The 24,483-nt window shown below is 33.7% G+C and overlaps 2 protein-coding genes across 4 annotated transcripts; both read left to right on the top strand.

Moving 5' to 3' along the window:
- The first annotated feature begins 830 nt into the window (after positions 1–830).
- On the top strand, positions 831–15,800 carry LOC139500698 (ran guanine nucleotide release factor-like). Of its 3 annotated transcripts, none has more exons than XM_071289510.1 (6): positions 831–940; positions 2,201–2,268; positions 5,906–6,019; positions 8,394–8,495; positions 11,112–11,264; positions 12,905–15,800. In XM_071289510.1, the coding sequence occupies exons 2-6, from the start codon at positions 2,201–2,203 to the stop codon at positions 13,020–13,022; spliced, it is 555 nt and encodes a 184-aa protein (XP_071145611.1). In that variant the 5' UTR covers positions 831–940; the 3' UTR covers positions 13,023–15,800. The 3 variants fall into 3 exon arrangements, with proteins under 3 accessions (XP_071145611.1, XP_071145613.1, XP_071145612.1); XM_071289512.1 differs by having other exon boundaries at positions 865–1,022; XM_071289511.1 differs by lacking the exon at positions 831–940 and adding an exon at positions 1,065–1,231.
- On the top strand, positions 1,382–1,840 carry LOC139500376 (uncharacterized). The gene has a single exon (XM_071289118.1). The coding sequence runs from the start codon at positions 1,382–1,384 to the stop codon at positions 1,838–1,840; it is 459 nt and encodes a 152-aa protein (XP_071145219.1).
- Positions 15,801–24,483: the final 8,683 nt, after the last annotated feature.

Here is a 24,483-nt window from a genome sequence, read left to right as displayed (position 1 = left end):
CCTTTAATATTTAAGGATTTTTTAGGATGTCCTGTTATATCATATGATTATAGATCTCAACTTAAATACTATCATCCAAAAAACCTATGGTCCTCCTGAAATTAAGCAATGTTGATCAATTATTTATAGAGGTCGTACAATATTTCAGGATATCCTTAATTCGAATAATGCAGTCCTGGAATATTTTTAGAATATCCTTTACAGAAATTACGGAGGTCCTTGCAGTGGCGGATCCAGAGGGGGGGTTCCGGGGGTCCGCACCCCCCCTTTATTTTGGCCGATCAATGCATTTGAATCGGGACATATGTTTGCACCCCCCCTGCACCCCCCCCTTTGCCCTGGGCTAGCACCCCCCCTTTCGAAAATTCCTGCATCCGCCACTGCCTTGTTATTTCAGAAGGTGTTCAGTCCTAAATATTTCAGACTGAGTTGTTCAAGTTTTATGAAACCCGACTGAATTCGAATTATGCAGATTCTGGAATATAAATTTCGTAATAAAGGAGGTCCTGGAATGTTATAGGAGCTAATTGAAAACAATCATTGTAATTTTCAGTAAATTTGCGCCTCTTAGAATTTTACCTAACAGTAAGGGATAACTGAGAACTGTAATTCGGCTGGTGACCTGCAGCAATTTTGTTTGAGCTTGAAATCTGTCAGTTCATTCGATAATGGTTATTTAATCTATAATCAGCGTACTAACTTATGTAACTGTCTAGAACTTCATTGTCAGATGATCAGGAAGGAAAGGAATGCGTCACTAAGTTAGTGGTTTTTTTTGGCAAATTTAAAACCCGTATTTTAAGCGTATCGATTCCGTTACTGTTTCCGGTGTTATTTCAACACATGTTTCTGATTTCTCTCCCCTGCTATTTTCACTTTCTAAACTTAGGTCTTAGCTCTTTCGTAATATTTCACAATAATTCACACAGAAAAGTATTTGGTAGGTACTTTAAAGTGAAAAAAACCCCTTTATTTTGGTTTGTCACATTGACAAACAGTTGGATGAGCCTTTCAGCGAAAAGGTATTGATAAAAAAACAAATCATTATAGTCTATTTTTAAGTATTACGCTTTTTTTAATCTTTAAAATTTCTGATTTACTATGCTGTATCTAGTTAAATCTTGTTCAATCTAGCAAAAACCTGAAATTACAGTTGTGCAATCGAAGCTAATTTAAAAGACATACTTAGCTAATAACATCACAAAACTCAAAAGCAACAGATATATAAGTGGTAAGATACAATATTCAAAGAGTTCAATATAATTATTTAAATTTCTGACCATTTAAAATGATTTTACAGACATGATTCATGAATGTTTTCACTACAATATAAATTTCATATTGCGTCAAAGATTAGAGGTAACAAAGCTACTTTTGCCAAATGCATGGTTATGATCAGAGACTAGTAAGACCACAATTAGAATATGCAGCATCTGTCTGGGATCCTGCAACAAAAGAACCAATCTACAAAATAGAACAGATACAAAGAAGAGCTGCAAGATACGTGACAAATAAGTACAAACCAACTGCAAGTGTCACAGAAATTATAGACCACCTAAAATGGAAACCACTGCAACAACTAAGAAAGGAAACCAAACTAGTGATGTTCTATAAAAAAGAGAATAATATGGTAGCAATAGAGAAAGAAGGACGACTCACACCACCAGTAAGAAAAGGGAGAAATATACATCCTAAGGCATACCAAGTACCGCACTCACGTATTGATGCACACAAGACATCATACTTACCACAGACTATAAGGGACTGGAACGCCTTACCACCAGACATCCCACAGGCAGAGACACTAGGTGCCTTCAAGGCCCTAGTGTCAAACCTCTAGAGCCTTGGAGGCTCCTACTGTTTTTAGCCAGTGTTTAAAGTTTAATTCAAATTCACTGTATATAGTCAGTTCCACGGTTTTACTTCAACAATTTACTTACTTGGATGTCGTCTCCTGCAAACGGAACTCGTCCGAAACATATATAGCAGAATCGTCAGTTTGTTGAAGGAGGCTATTATCCGACAGAAACAGAAATATTACAATCTTGTTCTGTGTGCAGTTTGTAGCTGCAGAGCTGTAGCTCATACATGTACATGTAGGTCCTTATGTTATGTTTTTACTATTTAATTTGCGGACCATAATTTGCAATCTTTACCGTTCAATGCTTTCAAGCACTTTGATTTTTTTTTACTTCTTTAGATGCCAGAAAAAGAGTTATTTGGTGGTGCCTTTTCAGCATTTCTACCTGATGGAGCTAAAGATGTCAGGTAATAAGAATAAGACTATATGAACTTAGCTGAAAATTATATAAAAATTAAATTGTTAAAAGTGGCTTTATATGGAAGTTAAATTTTCGTGGGGGTTTTAATTTCGTGGATATATTCTTTCCACGAAATAAACGAAATTAAATCCTCCACGAAAAATTTCTGCTTTTACAGTATATGAATAAGAAATCTGTTCTTCTACTTAAAATATCAAAGAAGGTTTTAGCACATCACATTAGTCTCATAGACAGAAAACATCACTTACAATTTGATTATGGCATCAGAGAAAGGACCTATTGTTAAGGAAAAGAACCTCAACTAGCATTTGTTATGCATGTATATTGTATATATATCTAGATTGTTATAATTATCTCCCTTTGGAGAGTTGTGATTTGATTTCTCCTTTTATCATTTTAAATGAATGTTCAAACTAGTTTTATAATCCTCCTTTTAAATAACATTGTTTTTTGTCAAGTCTTCAACTTTAGTCGAGAAAGCGAGACATAGCAATCCTACATTCCGTTGGCAGTGGCGGCTTTCACAAATATTCACTCTGTGGTTAAAGTTTTTGAAATTTTAATAACTTTCTTAAACTATACTGGATTTTTACCAAACGTTGACAGAAGCTTTTTTATGATCATAAGATAGTATTCAGAAGTAAATTTTGTAAAAGTAAAATTCCATTTTTTCTGTATTTTACTTATAAATGGACTTAGATTTTCTGCCAGGAAACAACACATTCGCTCTGTGGTTAAAGTTTTTCAAATTTTAATGACTTTCTTAAACTATCCTGGGTTTGTACCAAACTTGGACAGAAGCTTGTTTATGATCAAAAACTAATATCCAGAAGGAAATTTTGTTTAAATTTTGTACCTGTGTATCTGTATTTTACTTATAAATGAATTAAGTTTTTCTTCCAGTTAACATTACATACAGTCTATAGTTACATACAGTCTGTAGTTAAGTTTTTAAAACATTTATTAGATTTATAAACTATCCTGGATTTTTACCAAACTTGGACAGAAGCTTCTTACAATCAAAAGATAGTATCAAGAGGAATATTTTTATTGATTTTTTCCTCTTTTTTGTTGAGCCTGCCACAAATGCAAAAGTAGGCGAGACACTGGGTTCCACAGAACCCTTACGAAATTTTATGCATATTAGACAACATTTATGTTCAATAATTTATTTTATTTCACCCTGATCCCCAAGTTTTTACAAAGTAGTGTAATTATCCCCCTTTGAAAATTTGTTTCTGCAACTTTAGTCAGATTCTACACACAATCGGGAATTATTTACACACAAATTCCACACATTCAGGAATTATTTCTCACATGCAGAAACAGACCAGAGTGTAATTATTTCCCTTCATTTATTTTTCAGTGACTTCAGACAGATTCCAGACAATCAAGAAGTATTCACGCATGCTGAAACAAACCAGAGTTTAATTATTTCCCTTTGAATATATTTGTTGGTTTTTTTTCAGTGACTTCAGACAAATTCCAGACAATCAAGAAGTATTCACACATGCTGAAACAAGCCAGAGTTTAATTATTTTCCTTTGTATATATTTGTTAGTTTTTTTCAGTATCTTCAGACAGATTCCAGACAATCAAGAAGTATTCACGCATGCTGAAACAAACCAGAGTTTAATTATTTTCCTTTGTATATATTTGTTAGTTTTTTTCAGTGACTTCAGACAGATTCCAGACAATCAAGAAGTATTCACGCATGCTGAAACAAACCAGAGTTTAATTATTTCCCTTTGTATATATTTGTTGGTTTTTTTTCAGTGACTTTAGACAGATTCCAGACAATCAAGAAGTATTCACGCATGCTGAAACAAACCAGAGTTTAATTATTTCCCTTTGTATATATTTGTTAATTTTTTTTCAGTGACTTCAGACAAATTCCAGACAATCAAGAAGTATTCACACATGCTGAAACAAACCAGAGTTTAATTATTTTCCTTTGTATATATTTGTTAGTTTTTTTCAGTGACTTCAGACAGATTCCAGACAATCAAGAAGTATTCACGCATGCTGAAACAAACCAGAGTTTAATTATTTCCCTTTGTATATATTTGTTGGGTTTTTTTCAGTGACTTTAGACAGATTCCAGACAATCAAGAAGTATTCACGCATGCTGAAACAAACCAGAGTTTAATTATTTCCCTTTGTATATATTTGTTGGGATTTTTCAGTGACTTCAGACAAATTCCAGACAATCAAGAAGTATTTACGCATGCTGAAACAAACCAGAGTTTAATTATTTCCCTTTGAATATATTTGTTGGTTTTTTTTCAGTGACCTCAGACAAATTCCAGACAATCAAGAAGTATTCACACATGCTGAAACAAACCAGAGTTTAATTATTTTCCTTTGTATATATTTGTTAGTTTTTTTCAGTGACTTCAGACAGATTCCAGACAATCAAGAAGTATTCACGCATGTTGAAACAAACCAGAGTTTAATTATTTCCCTTTGTATATATTTGTTGGTTTTTTTTCAGTGACTTTAGACAGATTCCAGACAATCAAGAAGTATTCACGCATGCTGAAACAAACCAGAGTTTAATTATTTCCCTTTGTATATAATTGTTGGTTTTTTTTTCAGTGACTTCAGACAGATTCCAGACAATCAAGAAGTATTCACGCATGCTGAAACAGACCAGAGTTTAATTATTTCCCTTTGTATATATTTGTTGGTTTTTTTTCAGTGACTTCAGACAAATTCCAGACAATCAAGAAGTTTTCACGCATGCTGAAACAAACCAGTTTAATTATTTCCCTTTGTATATAATTGTTGGTTTTTTTTTCAGTGACTTCAGACAGATTCCAGACAATCAAGAAGTATTCACGCATGCTGAAACAAACCAGAGTTTAATTATTTCCCTTTGTATATATTTGTTGGGATTTTTCAGTGACTTCAGACAAATTCCAGACAATCAAGAAGTATTTACGCATGCTGAAACAAACCAGAGTTTAATTATTTCCCTTTGAATATATTTGTTGGTTTTTTTTCAGTGACTTCAGACAAATTCCAGACAATCAAGAAGTATTCACACATGCTGAAACAAACCAGAGTTTAATTATTTCCCTTTGTATATATTTGTTGGTTTTTTTTCAGTGACTTTAGACAGATTCCAGACAATCAAGAAGTATTCACGCATGCTGAAACAAACCAGAGTTTAATTATTTCCCTTTGTATATAATTGTTGGTTTTTTTTTCAGTGACTTCAGACAGATTCCAGACAATCAAGAAGTATTCACGCATGCTGAAACAGACCAAAGTGTAATTATTTTCCTTTGTATATATTTTTTGGGTTTTTTTCAGTGACTTCAGACAAATTCCAGACAATCAAGAAGTATTCACGCATGCTGAAACAAACCAGTTTAATTATTTCCCTTTGTATATAATTGTTGGGTTTTTTTTCAGTGACTTCAGACAAATTCCAGACAATCAAGAAGTATTCACGCATGCTGAAATAAACCAGTTTAATTATTTCCCTTTGTATATATTTTTTGGGTTTTTTTCAGTGACTTCAGACAAATTCCAGACAATCAAGAAGTATTCACGCATGCTGAAACAAACCAGTTTAATTATTTCCCTTTGTATATAATTGTTGGTTTTTTTTTCAGTGACTTCAGACAGATTCCAGACAATCAAGAAGTATTCACGCATGCTGAAACAGACCAAAGTGTAATAATAGAGATTATGGAACATGTAGAAGGTGGAGATGATGTAGCGATTAAGTAAGATTTATATATAAGTAATCATTACAACAAATTGGTATATTGATGGGGGTAAATAAAAAGGAGACACAAAGTGATAGTACTACAAATTGATGGGGGTAAATAAAAAGGAGACACAAAGTGATAGTACTACAAATTACTTACTTTGTCGTAGTAAGACTCTGGATGATTTAGCACTGATGAAACGTAGAAAATTACACAATTTTAGAATTTCTTCTCCTCTATAGAGGTGTAACACCATCATTGATTTTCCCCTATTAGTCTTTGTTAAATTTGCACTTTTCAAAAATTATGTAAAATTAATCTTTGTTTCAAATAAAGAAATACTTGGCATGAGTAAAGGTTTATCCTGTCCAGTACTATAGAAAAAAATTCACATAACATTTCATTGCATATAAGAAAATAACCATCACTGGAAGTTAACCAATCAAATTTCTCCCCTTATTTTATCTGTGTACAAGGTTTAGTCACCATGTAACCTCAAGATTACAGAATATTCTATAGAAATCCCAAATAAAAAAATAATGGTGCTTTGAATTACCCAAGACATATGTTTATGACACAGAAATCTTTTACTGCAATAAAATGTAGGATTAGTTACCTACAACTGTCAAATTCAAGGGAATATTTTTTTTCAACCTATTTTCGTATACAACCGGATGTGAGGTACCATGAATTGGTGGTATTACACCTCTACTTACTTGAAAATGTTTTAACAACTGTTTGAACATATCAGAATTCTAACATGTAGAATGCTTCTTTTGCAAGCCACATAGGAAAACTCAAAATCATTTACACCAAGGATGTATGTGAGTTATATATCCTTGTTTACACCAATTCAGGGATCTCCATGGCCTGTTTAACGATGGGGCCCCGCCATCGTTCAAATGTCTTGCGCCATCGTCAAATGACCTGCGCCATCGTTCAAATGTCTTGCGCCATCGTCAAATGACCTGCGCCATCGTTAAATTGTCTTCCGCCATCGTTCAAAACTGTTACCGTTTTATAGCCCGACGCCATTTTTTTTAGCAATTATAATCAAATGCATGTAATTGCATAACCCTCAGGCTTTTTTTATATTATAATCCAATACAGTTCTAACACCTGAGGGATATCCGGATTAAGATCGCTAATCACTTGTACCTGAGCTTGTACAGGTAGATCAACAAACCAGACAGGAGAATACAATCTGAAGATAAACGATTCATTTGTCGAATTATTCAACTAAGTTTCCGCAAATTCTATGATAATTTAGATTGAATAAATAAATTAATAATCCCAGTTACAAAGAAAACAATTTAAAAAAGTCGAACACGTGCTTTTATTTTAACTTACGCAATCGACATCCCCCTTTTTTGAGAAGTACAAAATAAGACGTAAACCAGTTATTATTATTTCATCGCAAATAACTCGAGTACTGCTGTATTGGAACGATAATATAGAATAACTTTAAAAGTTAAAAAATAAAAACTTTTATTTCCTGTAAAGAAATGTCGTATCGTAATTCCGAATTCATTTCGTAGTTTACAATCAAATTGATACATCCGCATTTCCGGTTTCTATTCAGACTCGAAAGATGCATGTTGCATAGCATCAATTTGCTAGATAACATGGATAAAATCATTAAAACCCTTTTCATTTGTCAACGTTTGCTTTACAAATCTCTTTAACATTTGACATAACCCGTACGAATCGTTTTGTTGTTGCTGCAAATCAGCCATACCGGTAATGCGGTAATGGGTTCATGACTTCTTAATTAAGTGTCCATGAAAAATAAGCTCTACATGATTTTTAACCCCCATAACTATTACCAAAATAGCAAGAAAACTACATGTGGACCTTCATGACAGCTTTTGGTCATTCTCAACTAAAGTGGGGGGCATGAAGGCTTGGCTTTTGAAGTTATACTTCTATTTACAATGAAAATTCAAATAAATATAATTTAGATAAGCAATGAGTTAGCATGTTCACCAATTCTTATGTGGAGGGATGGTATACTTTCGATCACGCTTCACTGCGTACGCAAGGTTTGTGATGGTGAAATTTCCTCCATGGTTCAATTGTCATCCATGGAGATCCCTGCAATTGCAAGACATTGGCAAATATTGATAGATAAAATTTTGGATTGGAATATCTACATAGTGGTACCAACTGCTGATATCATGATTTCTCATAAATTTTTACATGGTAGGTAAAGTTTCTAATAAAGAATAACAGTAATTAAATGAATCAGAAATTGTCAAAAAATAGAAAAGAATGAAAATTAAAATTTTCAGGTGTGATGCATTGTTTACCTTTGAATATTGCATTTTAATAAAAGCACTTAATTGAGCCTTAAATTTTACCTAGTTGCAATTGTTTGTCTCCTTTTTAGAACCCATTTTGAAGATTTAGCCCAGGGCAATGATGTATCACCACAAGATAGTGAGATAACACATACAGAACAGATATCTGATGACAAGTTGTCTAGTGAACAGTAAGTAGTGAGATAACACATACAGAACAGATATCAGATGACAAGTTGTCCAGTGAACAGTAAGTAGTGAGATAACACATACAGAACAGATATCAGATGACAAGTTGTCTAGTGAACAGTAAGTAGTGAGATAACACATACAGAACAGATATCAGATGACAAGTTGTCTAGTGAACAGTAAGTAGTGAGATAACACATACAGAACAGATATCAGATGACAAGTTGTCCAGTGAACAGTAAGTAGTGAGATAACACATACAGAACAGATATCTGATGACAAGTTGTCCAGTGAACAGTAAGTAGTGAGATAACACATACAGAACAGATATCAGATGACAAGTTGTCTAGTGAACAGTAAGTAGTGAGATAACACATACAGAACAGATATCAGATGACAAGTTGTCCAGTGAACAGTAAGTAGTGAGATAACACATACAGAACAGATATCAGATGGCAAGTTGTCCAGTGAACAGTAAGTAGTGAGATAACACATACAGAACAGATATCAGATGACAAGTTGTCCAGTGAACAGTAAGTAGTGAGATAACACATACAGAACAGATATCAGATGACAAGTTGTCCAGTGAACAGTAAGTAGTGAGATAACACATACAGAACAGATATCAGATGACAAGTTGTCTAGTGAACAGTAAGTAGTGAGATAACACATACAGGACAGATATCAGATGACAAGTTGTCTAGTGAACAGTAAGTAGTGAGATAACACACACAGAACAGATATCAGATGACAAGTTGTCTAGTGAACAGTAAGTAGTGAGATAACACACACAGAACAGATATCAGATGACAAGTTGTCCAGTGAACAGTAAGTAGTGAGATAACACACACAGAACAGATATCAGATGACAAGTTGTCTAGTGAACAGTAAGTAGTGAGATAACACATACAGAACAGATATCAGATGACAAGTTGTCTAGTGAACAGTAAGTAGTGAGATAACACATACAGAACAGATATCAGATGACAAGTTGTCTAGTGAACAGTAAGAATTATATATCAATTGTTTGGGTGTATGAATCAGTAACAAATGATATAAGATAAGGAGTAGTGATTTTGATTGTTATATTCACTCGTTTAATTTTAATATTTATAAAATAAGGAGTAGTGATTTTGATTGTTATATTTACTCATTTAATTTTGATTTTTTTTTGGTTGGGAAGGGCAGTTCTGCCAATTTTCACTTTAGTGTGCAATAAAAACTGTCATGTTTCTCTGATAAATTTTTCATCTTGATAAAAAGATCCAATCTTATTTATCAATAAAAGTTAAACTGATAGTTAATTCAAATGTTATATATGTACACAGCTATAGTCAGCCCTTGAAAAATTATTTTAAAGACATCAAATTTATTTATTTACTTATGACAGGAACGGGGACCCAGTTATTTGCCCCATTGAAACGCATTGAAAGTCATAGTAAATAAATGGGGTGCTGTTTGTTAAATAATTTTGATAGCCACCTTGGGACTTCTGTTTCATGTTAGGCATTAAGTTCCAAGTTTCTGAGTGCAATCTCAGTGCCTCATGATCGGCATTCCATTGCAAAGTTTTGTTTTGACTGACAACAGGGTCACTCAGTCTACTTCCGGTGAAGAATAAAGGCTAGAAATTAGACAATTTACTCTATGCACTGACTCCAGATTTTTATTTAAATCAATCAATTTTTTTACAGAAATTCAAACTAGAAAACCTACCCTTTCAAATAAATCTACATTCAGTTACAGAACTTGTGTAATAATAACACACATTTTAGAGAAAAGTTATAGTTGTTTTTTTTAAGAACTACATTCGTGGGTACCGGACTGGTTACCATAACTTGGATCCTATTCCAGTCAAAGGGGAGATAATCTACTTTTACTTATTTAATCAAGGGGAGATAATCATTGAAACTTTATGATTTCATTGAATGTTCCAAAATCTGATATAACTGTTAATTTTTTATCAAATATAATTCTTTTTTTTTGTTAAATTTTGTACAAATATAAAAAGTCCAAATTCATCATTGCACAAGTTGGCCAACACTTACTGATTCTTTAAATAAAAAAATTGACACATAAGTAGAAAAAAATCCAAAAAAAATCATGTCAAGGTTTGATTTGTACCAACCGTTGATTAAAATTAATATCCTCTTTGATATAATGGATCATTAAAACCTTATTCACCATAAAATATGAACTTCACTGTGATTAATAAAAGAAATTAGACAGTTCAATACAAAAAAATAGCAAAATGCATGTAAAAGACCAAACTTGTAGAACTTTCATTCAAAATAGAAAATTTTACAAAAACTATAAAATTAATATGAAAAGTCATGTGGTCTTGCTTGTTCCAATCTGATTTTTATGTGACTGCACAATATTTGCGGTCATAAAAAGGTATAGCGATGACAAGGTCATAGTCGTCTGGAGACATTTGTTTTGCAGAGCTTTTAATCTTCTATTTGAGAATTGAGTTACAAAGAAGGGAATTGAGTACTTAGTTACCTGTGATGCTTTAGTGAAATTTCCTTTAAAAATATTTTATAAAAAAAGATATTTTCATAAGTAAATGAATGTTGTGTAGAAAGTATATTTAGAATATAATATTTTTTTTTCAGTTTTGATAGTGCCTGGTACATCTTAGGACAACAGAATGTGGCCAAGTTTAATGAGATGGCAAAGAACACTATCAGCATCCACATGGGATTGATAAGATTATCAGAGTTTGAATCGGATATCCTGATTACATTTAATGATCCTGTCAATATAGAGTAGGTAACATAAGGGAGAGGGGAATGGAATGACTGAATCAGATATCCTGATTACATTTAATGATCCTGTCAATATAGAGTAGGTAACATAAGGGAGAGGGGAATGGAATGACTGAATCGGATATCCTGATTACATTTAATGATCCTGTCAATATAGAGTAGGTAACATAAGGGAGAGGGGAATGGAATGACTGAATCGGATATCCTGATTACATTCAATGATCCTGTCAATATAGAGTAGGTAACATAAGGGAGAGGGGAATGGAATGACTGAATCAGATATCCTAATAACATTTAATGATCCTGTCACTATAGAGTAGGTACCACAACGGAGAGTCGAATGACATGAGGGATATAACATTTAATGTTCCTGTCACTATAGAGTAGGTACTATAAGGGAGAGGGGAACGATATGTGAGAAACAGGGGACTGATCAGATTATCAGAGTTTAAATCACATATCCTGATTACATTCAATGATCCTGTCAATATAGAGTAGGTACCATAAGGGAGAGGGAAATGGAATGACTGAATCAGATATCCTAATAACATTTAATGATCCTGTCACTATAGAGTAGGTACTATAAGGGAGAGGGGAACGATATGTGAGAAACAGGGGACTGATCAGATTATCAGAGTTTAAATCACATATCCTGATTACATTCAATGATCCTGTCAATATAGAGTAGGTACCAAAAGGGAGAGGGAAATGGAATGACTGAATCAGATATCCTGATTACATTCAATGATCCTATCAATATAGAGTAGGTACCATAGGGGAGAGGGGAATGAAATGACTGAATCAGATATCCTGATTACATTTAATGATCCTGTCAATATAGAGTAGGTACCATGGGGAGAGGGGAATGAAATGACTGAATCAGATATCCTGATTACAATAAATGATCCTAACAATATAGAGTAGGTACCATAAGGGAGAGGGGAATGAAATGACGGAATCAGATATCCTGATTACATTTAATGATCCTAACAATATAGAGTAGGTACCATAAGGGAGAAGGGAATGACATGTGGGATATTCATTTGTTAGTAAAGAGGATACCAAGGGATTCTGATATTTACAAAACACTTTCTAACAACAACAAAAAGGCTACTGGTCAGAACACCTGTTTAAATAACTTAAAAACACTGTTAGTACATGAAAACATAATTGTCACATGAAGAATGTGTCTTTTTTGCAAGTAACATGTGAACACTCAGAGTTTAGTATTACATCCATTATCACTGAACTAGTATGCATATTTGTTTAGGGACCAGCTGAAGGACACCTCAAGGTGTCGGAGTTTTTCGCTACATTGAAGACCCATTGGTAGCCTTCGGCTGTTGTCTGCTCTATGGTCGGGTTGTTGTCGCTTTGACACATTCCCCGTTTCCATTCTCAATTTTACTCAAAATAGTTACACAAAACAAACAGACTAAATGGCAAAATATTTGATTGTAAACCTTATTAACTTTACAACTCCTTTTCAGAATTCATGTTTCATTGAAGAAAAAAAATAATATGCTGTTGATCACTAAATTTGATATTTCTATTCTGAAAGTTCTTGTTTAAATATATTATATGTTTTCATAGGTACCTAATACGTTATTATTTGATATCTAACATTTTTTTTATTTTAGCCCGTCCAGTAGCAGTCACCACGCTGTACCTACACACTGTATCAGATGGTCTGTTGAAGATTTTAAACAGCTGCTGATGTCATTCAAACTCCATGATACAGGAATATTTGGTGTATAATGACAGCTGATATGATATGTTATCCACGCCCCATGGATAATTAATAGTTTATTAATATCAACAGGAATTGTAATATCATATGATAGGTTATTTGGTGGGTGTGAAAATTTTGCAATTTATTGCAATAGTTGTGGATTTTGCATGAAACAATTGCTAGCATGAATTTAAATTTAGTATAAAAATTGGCATATTAAAAAAGAATGCCAACTCAAAATTTGCACCTTGCCAAGATAATCTGTGATGCGGTAGCATGTAAATGCAATTGAAATGTAAAGGGCCATTCCAGAAAATTGACCATACAGGGAAAGGGAGGGTCAGGAGTACTTTACAAAAATATCACGACGATTGGAAGAATCATAGGACTATGAAATAATCTGCGGGAAAAAAATCAAAAGTTGAGGTGTGTAAAATGTGTCGCTGAACCAATTAAGTATTTATTTCTGGAATAGCTCTAGGTTATACACAATGTTATATTAAGAATAAAACATTTTTGTCAAATCTTGAATCATCTTACATTCTTAGCTTATTTGTCCGACTACAAAGTTCTAAATGGTGAAAGTCACAAATGATAAATGAATATGTTTTAAAGATCATCATACATTATGACTTTTCTTTATAGAGTTATCTCCCCTTATACTTTCACATTTTCATTTAGAAATTGATGCCCTGATAAAATGTTTATTTACTAGTAAATGATTGTTTTATAGTTAAAAAAGTGAATATTATTTTGAAAGTTCTAAATATTTATGGGACAAAATATTGATTGATTTAAAAAAAAATATATATATTTTTGAAATAAGTGGAGATTTGTGAAGAATTTTATAGATTTTGTAACATTTTTCCAAACATTTTTATAATGATTTCCTCCATTGATGAACAAATGCAATTCAGTATCAAACAATTTTTGAATGCAAAGTTTATTAAACATTAACATGAACATGATATGTGTAAAAGATTGGCAACACTCCTTTTGCGCCAATTACAAAAAAAAATACTGTTTTTCAGGGGTATCATTTCCGCCAAATTTGTTTTCTTCAAATGTATCAATTGCGCCAGTTTTCGGAACTCATTTGCGCCAATTTACCTGAACACATATTGATCGTACATATTATTGATTAATATATATTTCGTATCATTTTTGTCTGAGGGGAAGTCTTGCACATACACATGAGACAGACCTACAAAAGTTAGAGCGTCAAATACTACGAACAGCATGCAAAAGAAATGCTACAGAAAATATATCCGAAATACCAGCTAAGATCATATGTACGGAGCTATTCCATCATGAAGAGGAACATCTACAGAAAAATGACTTGAAGTGCATAAGACAGTCTATGTACAGAGAGAGAAGATAACTGTTCCCTGCCCAACCAAAAAGTTTAGTAGAATTTCAAAAAATTTAAGTGAGATATAGTGATCACAAATAAAGAAGAAGAGTTTGTTTTAGTAAATGATATTGACAGTGGCATTGTTATTCTCGGTTGTGAAGCTAACTTGAAATTTCTTTGTATGTGGGGCAGAAGATGTTTTTGCATACAATACATGGATTCAGGAATGGACATTTAATTTATATTCCACTTTTAGATTGCCTTTTGCCTTCTTAATCAGGAAACTGTAATAGAAAATTTTTTCTGTGTTTTTAAAAGGAATGTTTTTCTTTAAATTGGCGCAATTGATACCATGTAATTTTTAAACAGGTGGCGCAAACGTAGCATTAGAGAAAAAAAGTTGTGGCGCAAAAGGACGCATTTTTGGCGCAAACGGATCTCTCTAAATCATAAGGGACCAATTTGTGTATTAAATGTGAAACTAAACGTTAGAGTCAAAATCAGATACCCTATGAGTATGACATGTATGGCAATTTTTTGTATAAACCATTTTACAAAAATGTACTTGTATTAAGAGCCTTTCATATTACTTTATTATTTTTTATTAAAAAAGAAATAAATATTTTTAATTGAATGTCTAAATCCAGCTGTTTTTATACTGGTACCATGCTATTTGCACTGTAAAATTGTATTGATTGTATATATTAAAATATTGTGAGCCATTTATGGTTATTAAGTTTTGAAGCATAGAGTCTGTTTAAAGCATGAGGCAAGTGCTATGATTTATGAAGTATTAAACACAAATCAGCTCCTCAATGAGGGTTGAAAATAACTAACAAAATGAATCCTTAGAAGTCTTTGATGTGTGGAATGTACTTTAATTGTCTTTGAAAACATGATTTATCTTTTTATGAGGTTTAAGGTGGTACCCAACACCTTGACTAAAATTAATTTGGCTCGTTTAATTTTTATAAAATTTTGACAAATATCTACTTTGGCCCTTTGAAAAAAGTATAAAATTTCAGAAAACTTGAACCAATCACTTTTTGGGAAAAAATTGGTTGGATATATAGCAGTTTGACTAACTCTAATTTTGATCTTTGAGAAGCTTACAATTTCCTTAACAATACAAAGTAATTTAACCGTTAAGCTGATTTTACAGAGTTATCTTTATTTTGCAATGCTTTGATTTAAGAAAGACATATTGATAATACGGCTGGTACATTATTGTCATGATTTTTACAATGTCCTATTTGTTCCACTTAAAAAATACAAAGCCGTGAAATACAGATCTTTTATAGTAAACAGGAACAGAAGTACCAGTCTACCGATTTATTTTAACGTTACTACAATCAATTTACATGTATATGTATTGTTAGATGTTGAAATTTAATGCATGCTTGTATATTTTTGTATTAAAGAAATAAATTATTCACAGAAGACCAACTCATTTCCTTTACATATTTATTTATGCCCCCTGAGTGCCTAGTGCATATAAAATTACTTATATCTGTCCTTCCTTCATTTTGAAATCAAAACAGTTGTCAGGACTTTTTCTTACTTTTCTGGACTTTTTTGTACGAGTACAGAACTCATACCTGTCAACTGACCCGTATTCTGCGGGTGTGACACAAGATTTTCACAATTCTGAGGGATCACCCGGGACACCCGCCGGGTCATTGAAATAACTCGGGAATTCCGAAAATGACCCGATTTCACCCATATTTCTTAGCCTTGCGATTGATTTTCATAAGTAATATTCCTTTGAAATACCGGCAAATTTGTAATTCTTCTATGAACAGGCAGTTCATCTAGCTATGTAAACTGTCAAATTAAGTGACCCATTAAGTGCATGGCTTCACTTGACAGCTTTGGTGTCAAACACACTGTTAATTAACACCAATTACCTTAGCTTTAGGTCGTAAATAAATTGCACTATTTGAACTAGAGTTACTTCCCCTTATTTGTCACCATTCAAAATTATTCTTTATATTTACGTTTTATGGGTGAAAAAGATTAAATCATAAAAATATAAAATTCAAATACATATTGAAAAATAACTTTTCATTATTTTTATACCTTTATACAATTATTTTTTACATTTATACTTCCTTTAACTGTATTACTATATTTTATCATAGTCTAATTTCCTTGTCAATTGAGAGATGAATGTTCCTAGATGTAATACCTCTACATGGTATGATTAAAGGCTACAGAGCCAGTAGTCTCATTTTAAAATTACATTTGAAAAATAAATTTTAGATGATGACAAAGAGTAAAGAACATAAGACTGTGTTACACAAATTTATAAAAATCTTTAAAAGTGCAATGAAATAATAATAAATAAGATTTAAAATGACTTAACCAAGTGAACATGCATTGATGTTTTGGTATCTTTGATATACATTATAAGAAAATGTACCATAAATACTGAAATTCAGCTCGAAAAAGTTTGTACGCATTATGACCTGAGATTTGATTCTTCAATGCAGGTCATGACCTGCATTTTCATCGTCACAGGTTGACAGGTATGACAGAACTGAATCTCCTTTTGTGTACATAATTTTATAGTGATGACTTACAGATTGAGTTTGTGTTCCTTTCTGGTTGAAAGATATTTTTTTAAGAATTAAAGCCATTGCACTCCTCAAGTTTGAAGCCAGAATCCAATTAATAAGAGTTTTTTCATGAATGTTTGAATTGACAGTTGCCTATTGGGAGTTAATGTAGACTAAAAGACTTTCCTTGTCAAAAACCAATGGAATGGGGTTCCAAACCAAAGATATACAAAGGATAGGTGTACGATTCGTCTCCTTTGACATACTGTATAAAGATAGGGTGGTGTGGTATGATTGCCAATTAGGTAACTTTCCCCTAGAGAACAAAGGACAGTGATGTTAGCAGCTATACTGTGGATTTGATATTATTCGTTGGATACCAATTTTCGTGGATTTCGTGGGTATAGGCGAACCAAGAAATCAAATGTCCAATGTTTAACAAATTTTCTGTAGGCATGTATGCAGACTTAAGCAAAACCATGAATTCAAATATTCACAAACTTTTTTCTTTAATTTACAAAAATTGGTATCCATGAAAATAAATGAATCCACAGTAGTTCTCCGCTTTCAACAATGAGCAAAACTCATTATGTACCATAAGCAATGAAAGACACTGGCATATTGTCACAAAAATATTAGTGATGTGTGCATTTTTTAATCAACATTCAGATACTTTGCATATTAACATATTTAATATGGGGCTTTTATGTGGGTGTTAGTGAGTATGCTTTCCTTTAGTGACTTTTAGGAAATGTGTTGGAGTGAGAAAAAAGAAAATGATGAATAAATTAACTAGAGGCTCTAAAGAGCCTGTGTCGCTCACCTTGGTATATGTGAATATTAAACAAAGGAAGCAGATGGATTCATGACAAAATTGTGTTTTGATGATGGTGATGTGTTTGTAAATCTTACTTTACTAAACAGTCTTGCTGCTTACAATTATCTCTATCTATAATGAATTGGCCCAGTAATATCAGTGGAAATGTTAATAAAAATTTACAAATTTTATGAAAATTGTTAAAAATTGACTATAAAGGAAAATAACTCCTTATGGGGGTCAATTGACCATTTCGGTCATGTTGACTTATTTGTAAATCTTACTTTGCTGAACATTATTGCTGTTTACAGTTTATCTTTATCTATAATAATATTCAAGATAATAACCAAAAACAGCAAAATTACCTATTCACGGGCAGCAACCCAACAACAGGTTGTCAGATTCATCTGAAAATTGTAGAGCAGATAGATATTGATCTGCTAAACAATTTAACCCCATGTCAGATTTGCTCTAAATGCTTTGGTTTTTGAGTTATAAGCCAAAAACTGCATTTTACCCCTATGTTCTATTTTTAGCCCATGGCCATCTTGGTTGGTTGAACGGGTCACGCCACACATTTTTAAAACTAGATACCCCAAAGATGATTGTTGCCAAGTTTGGATTAATTTGTCCTAGTAGTTCAGAGGAGAAGATTTTTGTAAAAGATAACTAAGATTTACGAAAAATTGTTAAAAATTGACTATAAAGGGCAATAACTCCTAAAGGGGTCAACTGACCATTTCGGTCATGTTGACTTATTTGTAAATCTTACTTTGCTGAACATTATTGCTGTTTACAGTTTATCTCTATCTATAATAATATTCAAAATAATAACCAAAAACAGCAAAATTTCCTTAAAATTACCAATTCAGGGGCAGCAACCCAACAACGGGTTGTCAGATTCATCTGAAAATTTCAGGGCAGATAGATCTTGACCTGATAAACAATTATACCCCATATCAGATTTGCTCTAAATGCTTTGGTTTTTGAGTTATAAGCCAAAAACTGTATTTTACCCCTATGTTCTATTTTTAGCCGTGGCGGCCATCTTGGTTGGTTGACCGGGTCACGCCACACATTTTTTAAACAAGATACCCCAATGATGATTCTGGCCAAGTTTGGTTTAATTTGGCCCAGTAGTTTCAGAGGAGAAGATTTTTGTAAAAGCTAACGACGACGGACGACGACGACGGACGCCGGACGCCAAGTGATGGGAAAAGCTCACTTGGCCCTTTGGGCCAGGTGAGCTAAAAAGGGAATATTGTGTGTAGACAACAACCAAATGACAAAAATACATGGAAAAAATGTATGATGACTGAGTTAACATCTGATGACCTTCAAACTAAAACATCCTGTATTTATTTGTTTAATTCCAGCATAGGTCAAATGGTATTGTAGTCTGTCCTTTCCCCCTATAAAAGATTTATCCAAGGATATATACCAGACATTAGATTCTGTCCTTTTCCTTTATAACAAATTTATTCAAAATTCTAGAAATTGTTTTCGGTTCTTTTTCTGTATAACTGATTAACCAAGGGGAAAAATAAATGAAATTGTGCCTGTTTTCTGTATAATTAATTTGCCAAATGAGACAAGAAATCGTATGTATTCTGTCCTTTTTCTGAATAACTGATTTACCAAGAAAGACCAGAAATTGTATTCTGTCCTTTTTGTGTAAAGCTGATTTACCCAGGGATACAAGATAATTGTCTAAGTTTTCTGGTCTTTTCCTGTTTAACCGATTTACCCAGAGAAACAAGACATTGCCCTAGTTTTCTGCGCTTTTTTCTGTCAAACTGATATTCCCAGGAATATTGCCCTAATTTTTTGTTCTTTTTTTCTGTCAAACTGATATTCCCAGGAATATTGCCCTAGTTTTCTGTTCTTTTTTCTGTCAAACTGATATTCCCAGGAATATTGCCCTAGTTTTCTGTTCTTTTTTCTGTCAAACTGATCTTCCCAGGGATATTGCCCTAGTTTTCTGTTCTTTTTTTTATATAACTGATTTATAAAGAGAGAAAGAACTGGTCCCGATTTTTCTTCTTTTTGTTTGTTGAGAAAACAGATTTACCCAGGATACATTAAACCATTGTCCCTTTTTTTCGGTCCTTTTATATTGTGAAGCTGATTTATTAAGGGATACAAGAAATCGTCCCAAGTACTATCTCCCTTTACTGTCAAACTGATTTACCCATGAAGGATACAAGACATTGTCTCAGTTTTGTTCTGTTCTGAAAAATTGATTTACCCAGGGATACAAGACATTGCCCCTGTTTTCTATCCCTTTTCTGTATAGCTGGTGTATTAAAAGAGGGACGAAAGAACCAGAGGGACAGTCAAACTCATAAATCAAAAATAAACTGACAACGTCATGGCTAAAAATGAAAAAGACAAACAGACAAACAAAAGTACATATGAAATTACATAGAATACTTAAGAATAAGCAACACGAACAAGATTTAAGGCAGCAACCATTTGATTTTCTGGGGGGGGGGGGGGGGCTATGGTTTTTTTTGGAAAAAAAAGTTTGTTTCCAGTTTTTGGAGAAAAAAATAATTTGTTTTGAATTCTGAAAAAAAAAAATTGTTTGTTATACCCTCAGCTGCCACTATATGTAATGCTAAAATTGAAAGAAAAAATTGTTTGCGACTTGTCGCGAAAAAACTAGATTGTTTTTCGCCATAGGCGAAAAAAAAAGTTTGTACAGAAAAAAAACCCATAGCCCCCCCCCCCCCCCCGAAAATCAAATGGTTGCTGCCTAAAGGGATAGAAGAAAGAAGAAATCGTCCCCAGTATTATCTCCCTTTTCTTTGAAACTGATTTTCCAGTGATACAAGAAATTGACCCCAGTTTTATTTCCTTTTTCTGTTTAACCAATGTACTCAGAGATACAAAATATTGTTCCCAGTTTTTTGTTCCTTTGGTCTACCAGTAAGTTACCCAGGGATATAAATAATTGTCCACATTTTCTGTCCCTTTTAAGTTTAATCGATTTATCCATACTAGACTTCTCAAAAGCCTTTGACACAGTACCCCATAAGAAACTGCTATCAAAAATGGGCGATTATGGAATCCGTGGGCCAATAAATAACTCGATTTATTGCCAAACTAGACTTCTCAAAAGCTTTTCACACAGTACCCCATAAGAAACTGCTATCAACAATGGGCGATATATGGAATCCGCGGGCTAATAAATAACTGGTTGAATATGTTTTTGACAAACAGGAAAATGGAAGGAGAACAATCAGAAGAAGTAACGGTAGACTCTGGAGTCCCACAAGGTAAAGTCCTAGGACCATTGCTATTCATTTGCCATATAAACGACCTTCCAGATGCCGTCAAATCTTCAGTCAGACTTTTCGCTAATGACTGCCTTCTTTACAGAACAGTGAAATCTCAGAAAGACCACGACATACTTCAAGAAGTCCTCAAAAACCTAGAAGTATGGGCTGATAACTGGGGAATGCGGTTCAATGCCAAAAAATTCTACATCCTAAGCATCAAAAACGAGCCATAAATTCTACGGTTTAAATGGACACACATTACAACAAGTCCATCATAACCCGTACATAGGCCTTCAAATTTCAGAAGACCTTAAATGGACCACTCACATATCAAACGTGGCAAAGAAAGCAAATTCAACACTAGGCTTTCTAAGAAGAAATTTGCTGCCCACAAGATTGTAAAAAAAAACAGCTTACATCTCGCTCGTTAGATCAACGATGGAATTTGGAGCCATAGTATGGGACCCCTACACAACATAAATAAGTTTGAACGAATACAACGCCAAGCGGCAAGATTCGTCACCAGAGACTACAAGACAAGAGAGGACGGATTGTCTCTAAAATGCTTTCCCAACTGGAACTACAAGACCTCCAGACAAGACGAACAAACCAGAAGTTAATATTTATGTACAAAGTGGTTGAGGGGCTGATTCCGGCTATCCAACCAGAATAATTTCTCAAAAAAGCACGTCCTAAGAGAAACATTACTGCCAAGAAATTTGAAGGATACCAAGCAACCAATATTGTGGAAAAACAAGTAAAGAACAACTCTAAGTGTTTAACATTCCACCAAGCAAAACACCACAATACTAATTCATTCTTTGTAAAGACAGTGATCGCGTGGAATCAGCTTGACGACACTGTAGTGCGCGCATCCAGCGTAGAGAGCTTTAAATCTGCTCTCACGACCCGTCAATAAATCGACGGCGTTCTCTCATACCGTTGCATCAAAGGCAGTATTTGTATCGATCACGTACTCATACAGACAGATCCATAGAGGCAGACAACACATTGCTCCCAGGCCTCTGTACTTCTGTTGTATTACTGCACATAAGCAACACGACGGGTGCCACATGTGGAGCAGGATCTGCTTACCCTTCCGGAGCACCTGAGATCACCCCTAGTTTTTGGTGGGGTTCGTGTTGTTTATTCTTTAGTTTTCTATGTTGTGTCATGTGTACTATCGTTTTTCTGTTTGTCTTTTTCATTTTTAGCCATGGCGTTGTCAGTTTGTTTTAGATTTATGAGTTTGACTGTCCCTTTGGTATCTTTCGTCCCTCTTTTATACAGGAATACAAGCAATTGTCCCAATTATTAGTTTTCTGTATAACCGATTTACCCATGTAGAGAGACAAATACTTGTAAACATTTTGTTATCTTTGTGTAAACCTGGAATATACCAGAAATTAACCGCAGTTTTCTGTCCTTTTTCTGAATAAACTAATTTACCCAGAGAAAAAGGAAATGATCCAAGTTTTTTGTCCTTTTCTATATAACTGATTTACCCAAAGATACAAAAAAATGTTCCCATATTTCTGTCCCATTCCTTTACCAGTGATTTACACAGGGATACAAAAATTATTCGCTCTAAGTGTTTTTTGTCCTTTTTCTGTATAACTGATTTACCAAGAGATCGTATATATTTTGGTCCTTTTCTGTATACATGATTTACTCAGGAACAAAAGAGGCTGTCCAAAGTGTTTATTCTCTTACTGAATAACTGATTTACCAATGGCTACAAGATATTGCTTCCAGTTTTCTGTTCTTTTTCTGTATAATTGATTTACCCCAGGACACAATATATTGCTCCCAGTTTTCTGTTCTTTTTCTGTATACTTGATTTACAAAAGAACAAAAGAGGCTGTACAAAGTTTTTATTCTCTTACTGAACAATTGATTTACCAATGGCTACAAGACATTGCTTCCAGTTTTCTGTTCTTTTCTGTATAATTGATTTACCCGAGGACACAAGATATTGCTCCCAGATTTCTGTTCTTTTTCTGTATAATTGATTGACCCAGGAACAAAAGAGGCTGTACAAAGTTTTTATTCTCTTACTGAATAATTGATTTATCAATGGCTACAAGACATTGCTTCCAGTTTTCTGTCCTTTTTCTCTATAATTGATTTACCCGAGGACACAAGATATTGCTCCCATATTTCTGTTCTTTTTCTGTATAATTGATTTTCCCCAGGATACAAGATATTGCTTCCAGTTTTCTGTTCTCTTTCTGTATAACTGATTTACCCCAGGATACAAGATATTACTCCCAGTTTTCTGTTCTCTTTCTGTATAACTGATTTACCCCAGGATACAAGATATTACTCCCAGTTTTCTGTTCCTTTTCTGTATAATTGATTTACCCGAGGATACAAGATTTGCTCGCAGTTTTCTGTTCTTTTTTTGTATAATTGATTTACCCCAGGATACATGATATTAGTTTTCTGTTCTTTTTCCGTATAATTGATTTTAAAACACCCGAGGATACAAGATATTGCTCCCAGTTTTCTGTTAGGTATTCATCCTGTGTGTTGGGTAATCAATTTTGATAGTACTTACCAAAAAAACTATTCTTTACTTAAAATCCTACTGACCGACCCCTTCTTCGAAAACAAATGTATGGTCTTCCCTTAAGCAGTACTGACGAACAGCTAGTGTGTAGAATAATTATTCCAAACAAAAAAAAAACATCACATTGATAGGTTTACAGAGCATTCATGAGTAATTAAGATCCTATACATCCTCTAGAAACTGTTTCCCTACTGATTTTTGCACACAAGGGCATGCGTTTGTAAGACTGTTTGTGACTTTTTTTACACTTAAGATTTCACTTAATCTTATGATGTGTCTTGATTGATACTTTTTGATACTGTTGATTTGTGTTTAACGCCACTTTCAGCACTTTTGTGTTATTTCAGTCATTGCGGTAAGTTTTTGTTGTTGGAGGAAGCCGGAGTGCCCTTAGAGAACACCGAACTTCGGTATAGGAAAACTGAAAATCGTAGTCAATTAACTGACCGGATAGAAGTCGAGTGCACCTGCCACGTGCAGTATTCGAACTCACAACATCGGTGTTTTTTAATATGTGCCACTGGACGTTTAGAAACCAACAATCTATGTTTTTGAAACTATACCAAGACCCTGTTTTATAATTGTTTTACTGTGTACAAAACAGTTACCCATGACATCAAAAACGTCTGATGTTGATATGTCAGCTGCTCAACCAAAAACGTGTTGCTCAGTCTTTCGTTTTCCTATGTCGTGCTTTGTATACTTCGTATTGCTATGGCGTTGTCAGTCTGTTTTCAATCAGTGAATGAGTTTAAATCTATTTGGTATCTTTCGCCTTTCGTTTCCATGACCATATATACCGGGCGTGCACCGTGTATAATTATATTGGCAGTGGCTATAATTCTATAAAAGTGGCTATTTTACCGGCACTGAGGCTGAGCCATATAATAGTGAAAAGGCTG

This window comes from Mytilus edulis, chromosome 13 (genome assembly GCF_963676685.1).
Source record: "Mytilus edulis chromosome 13, xbMytEdul2.2, whole genome shotgun sequence".
NCBI classification, from domain to species: Eukaryota; Metazoa; Mollusca; class Bivalvia; order Mytilida; family Mytilidae; genus Mytilus; species Mytilus edulis.
The sequence above is the reverse complement of the archived record's forward strand: the minus strand, read 5'-3'. Positions and strand labels throughout refer to the sequence as shown.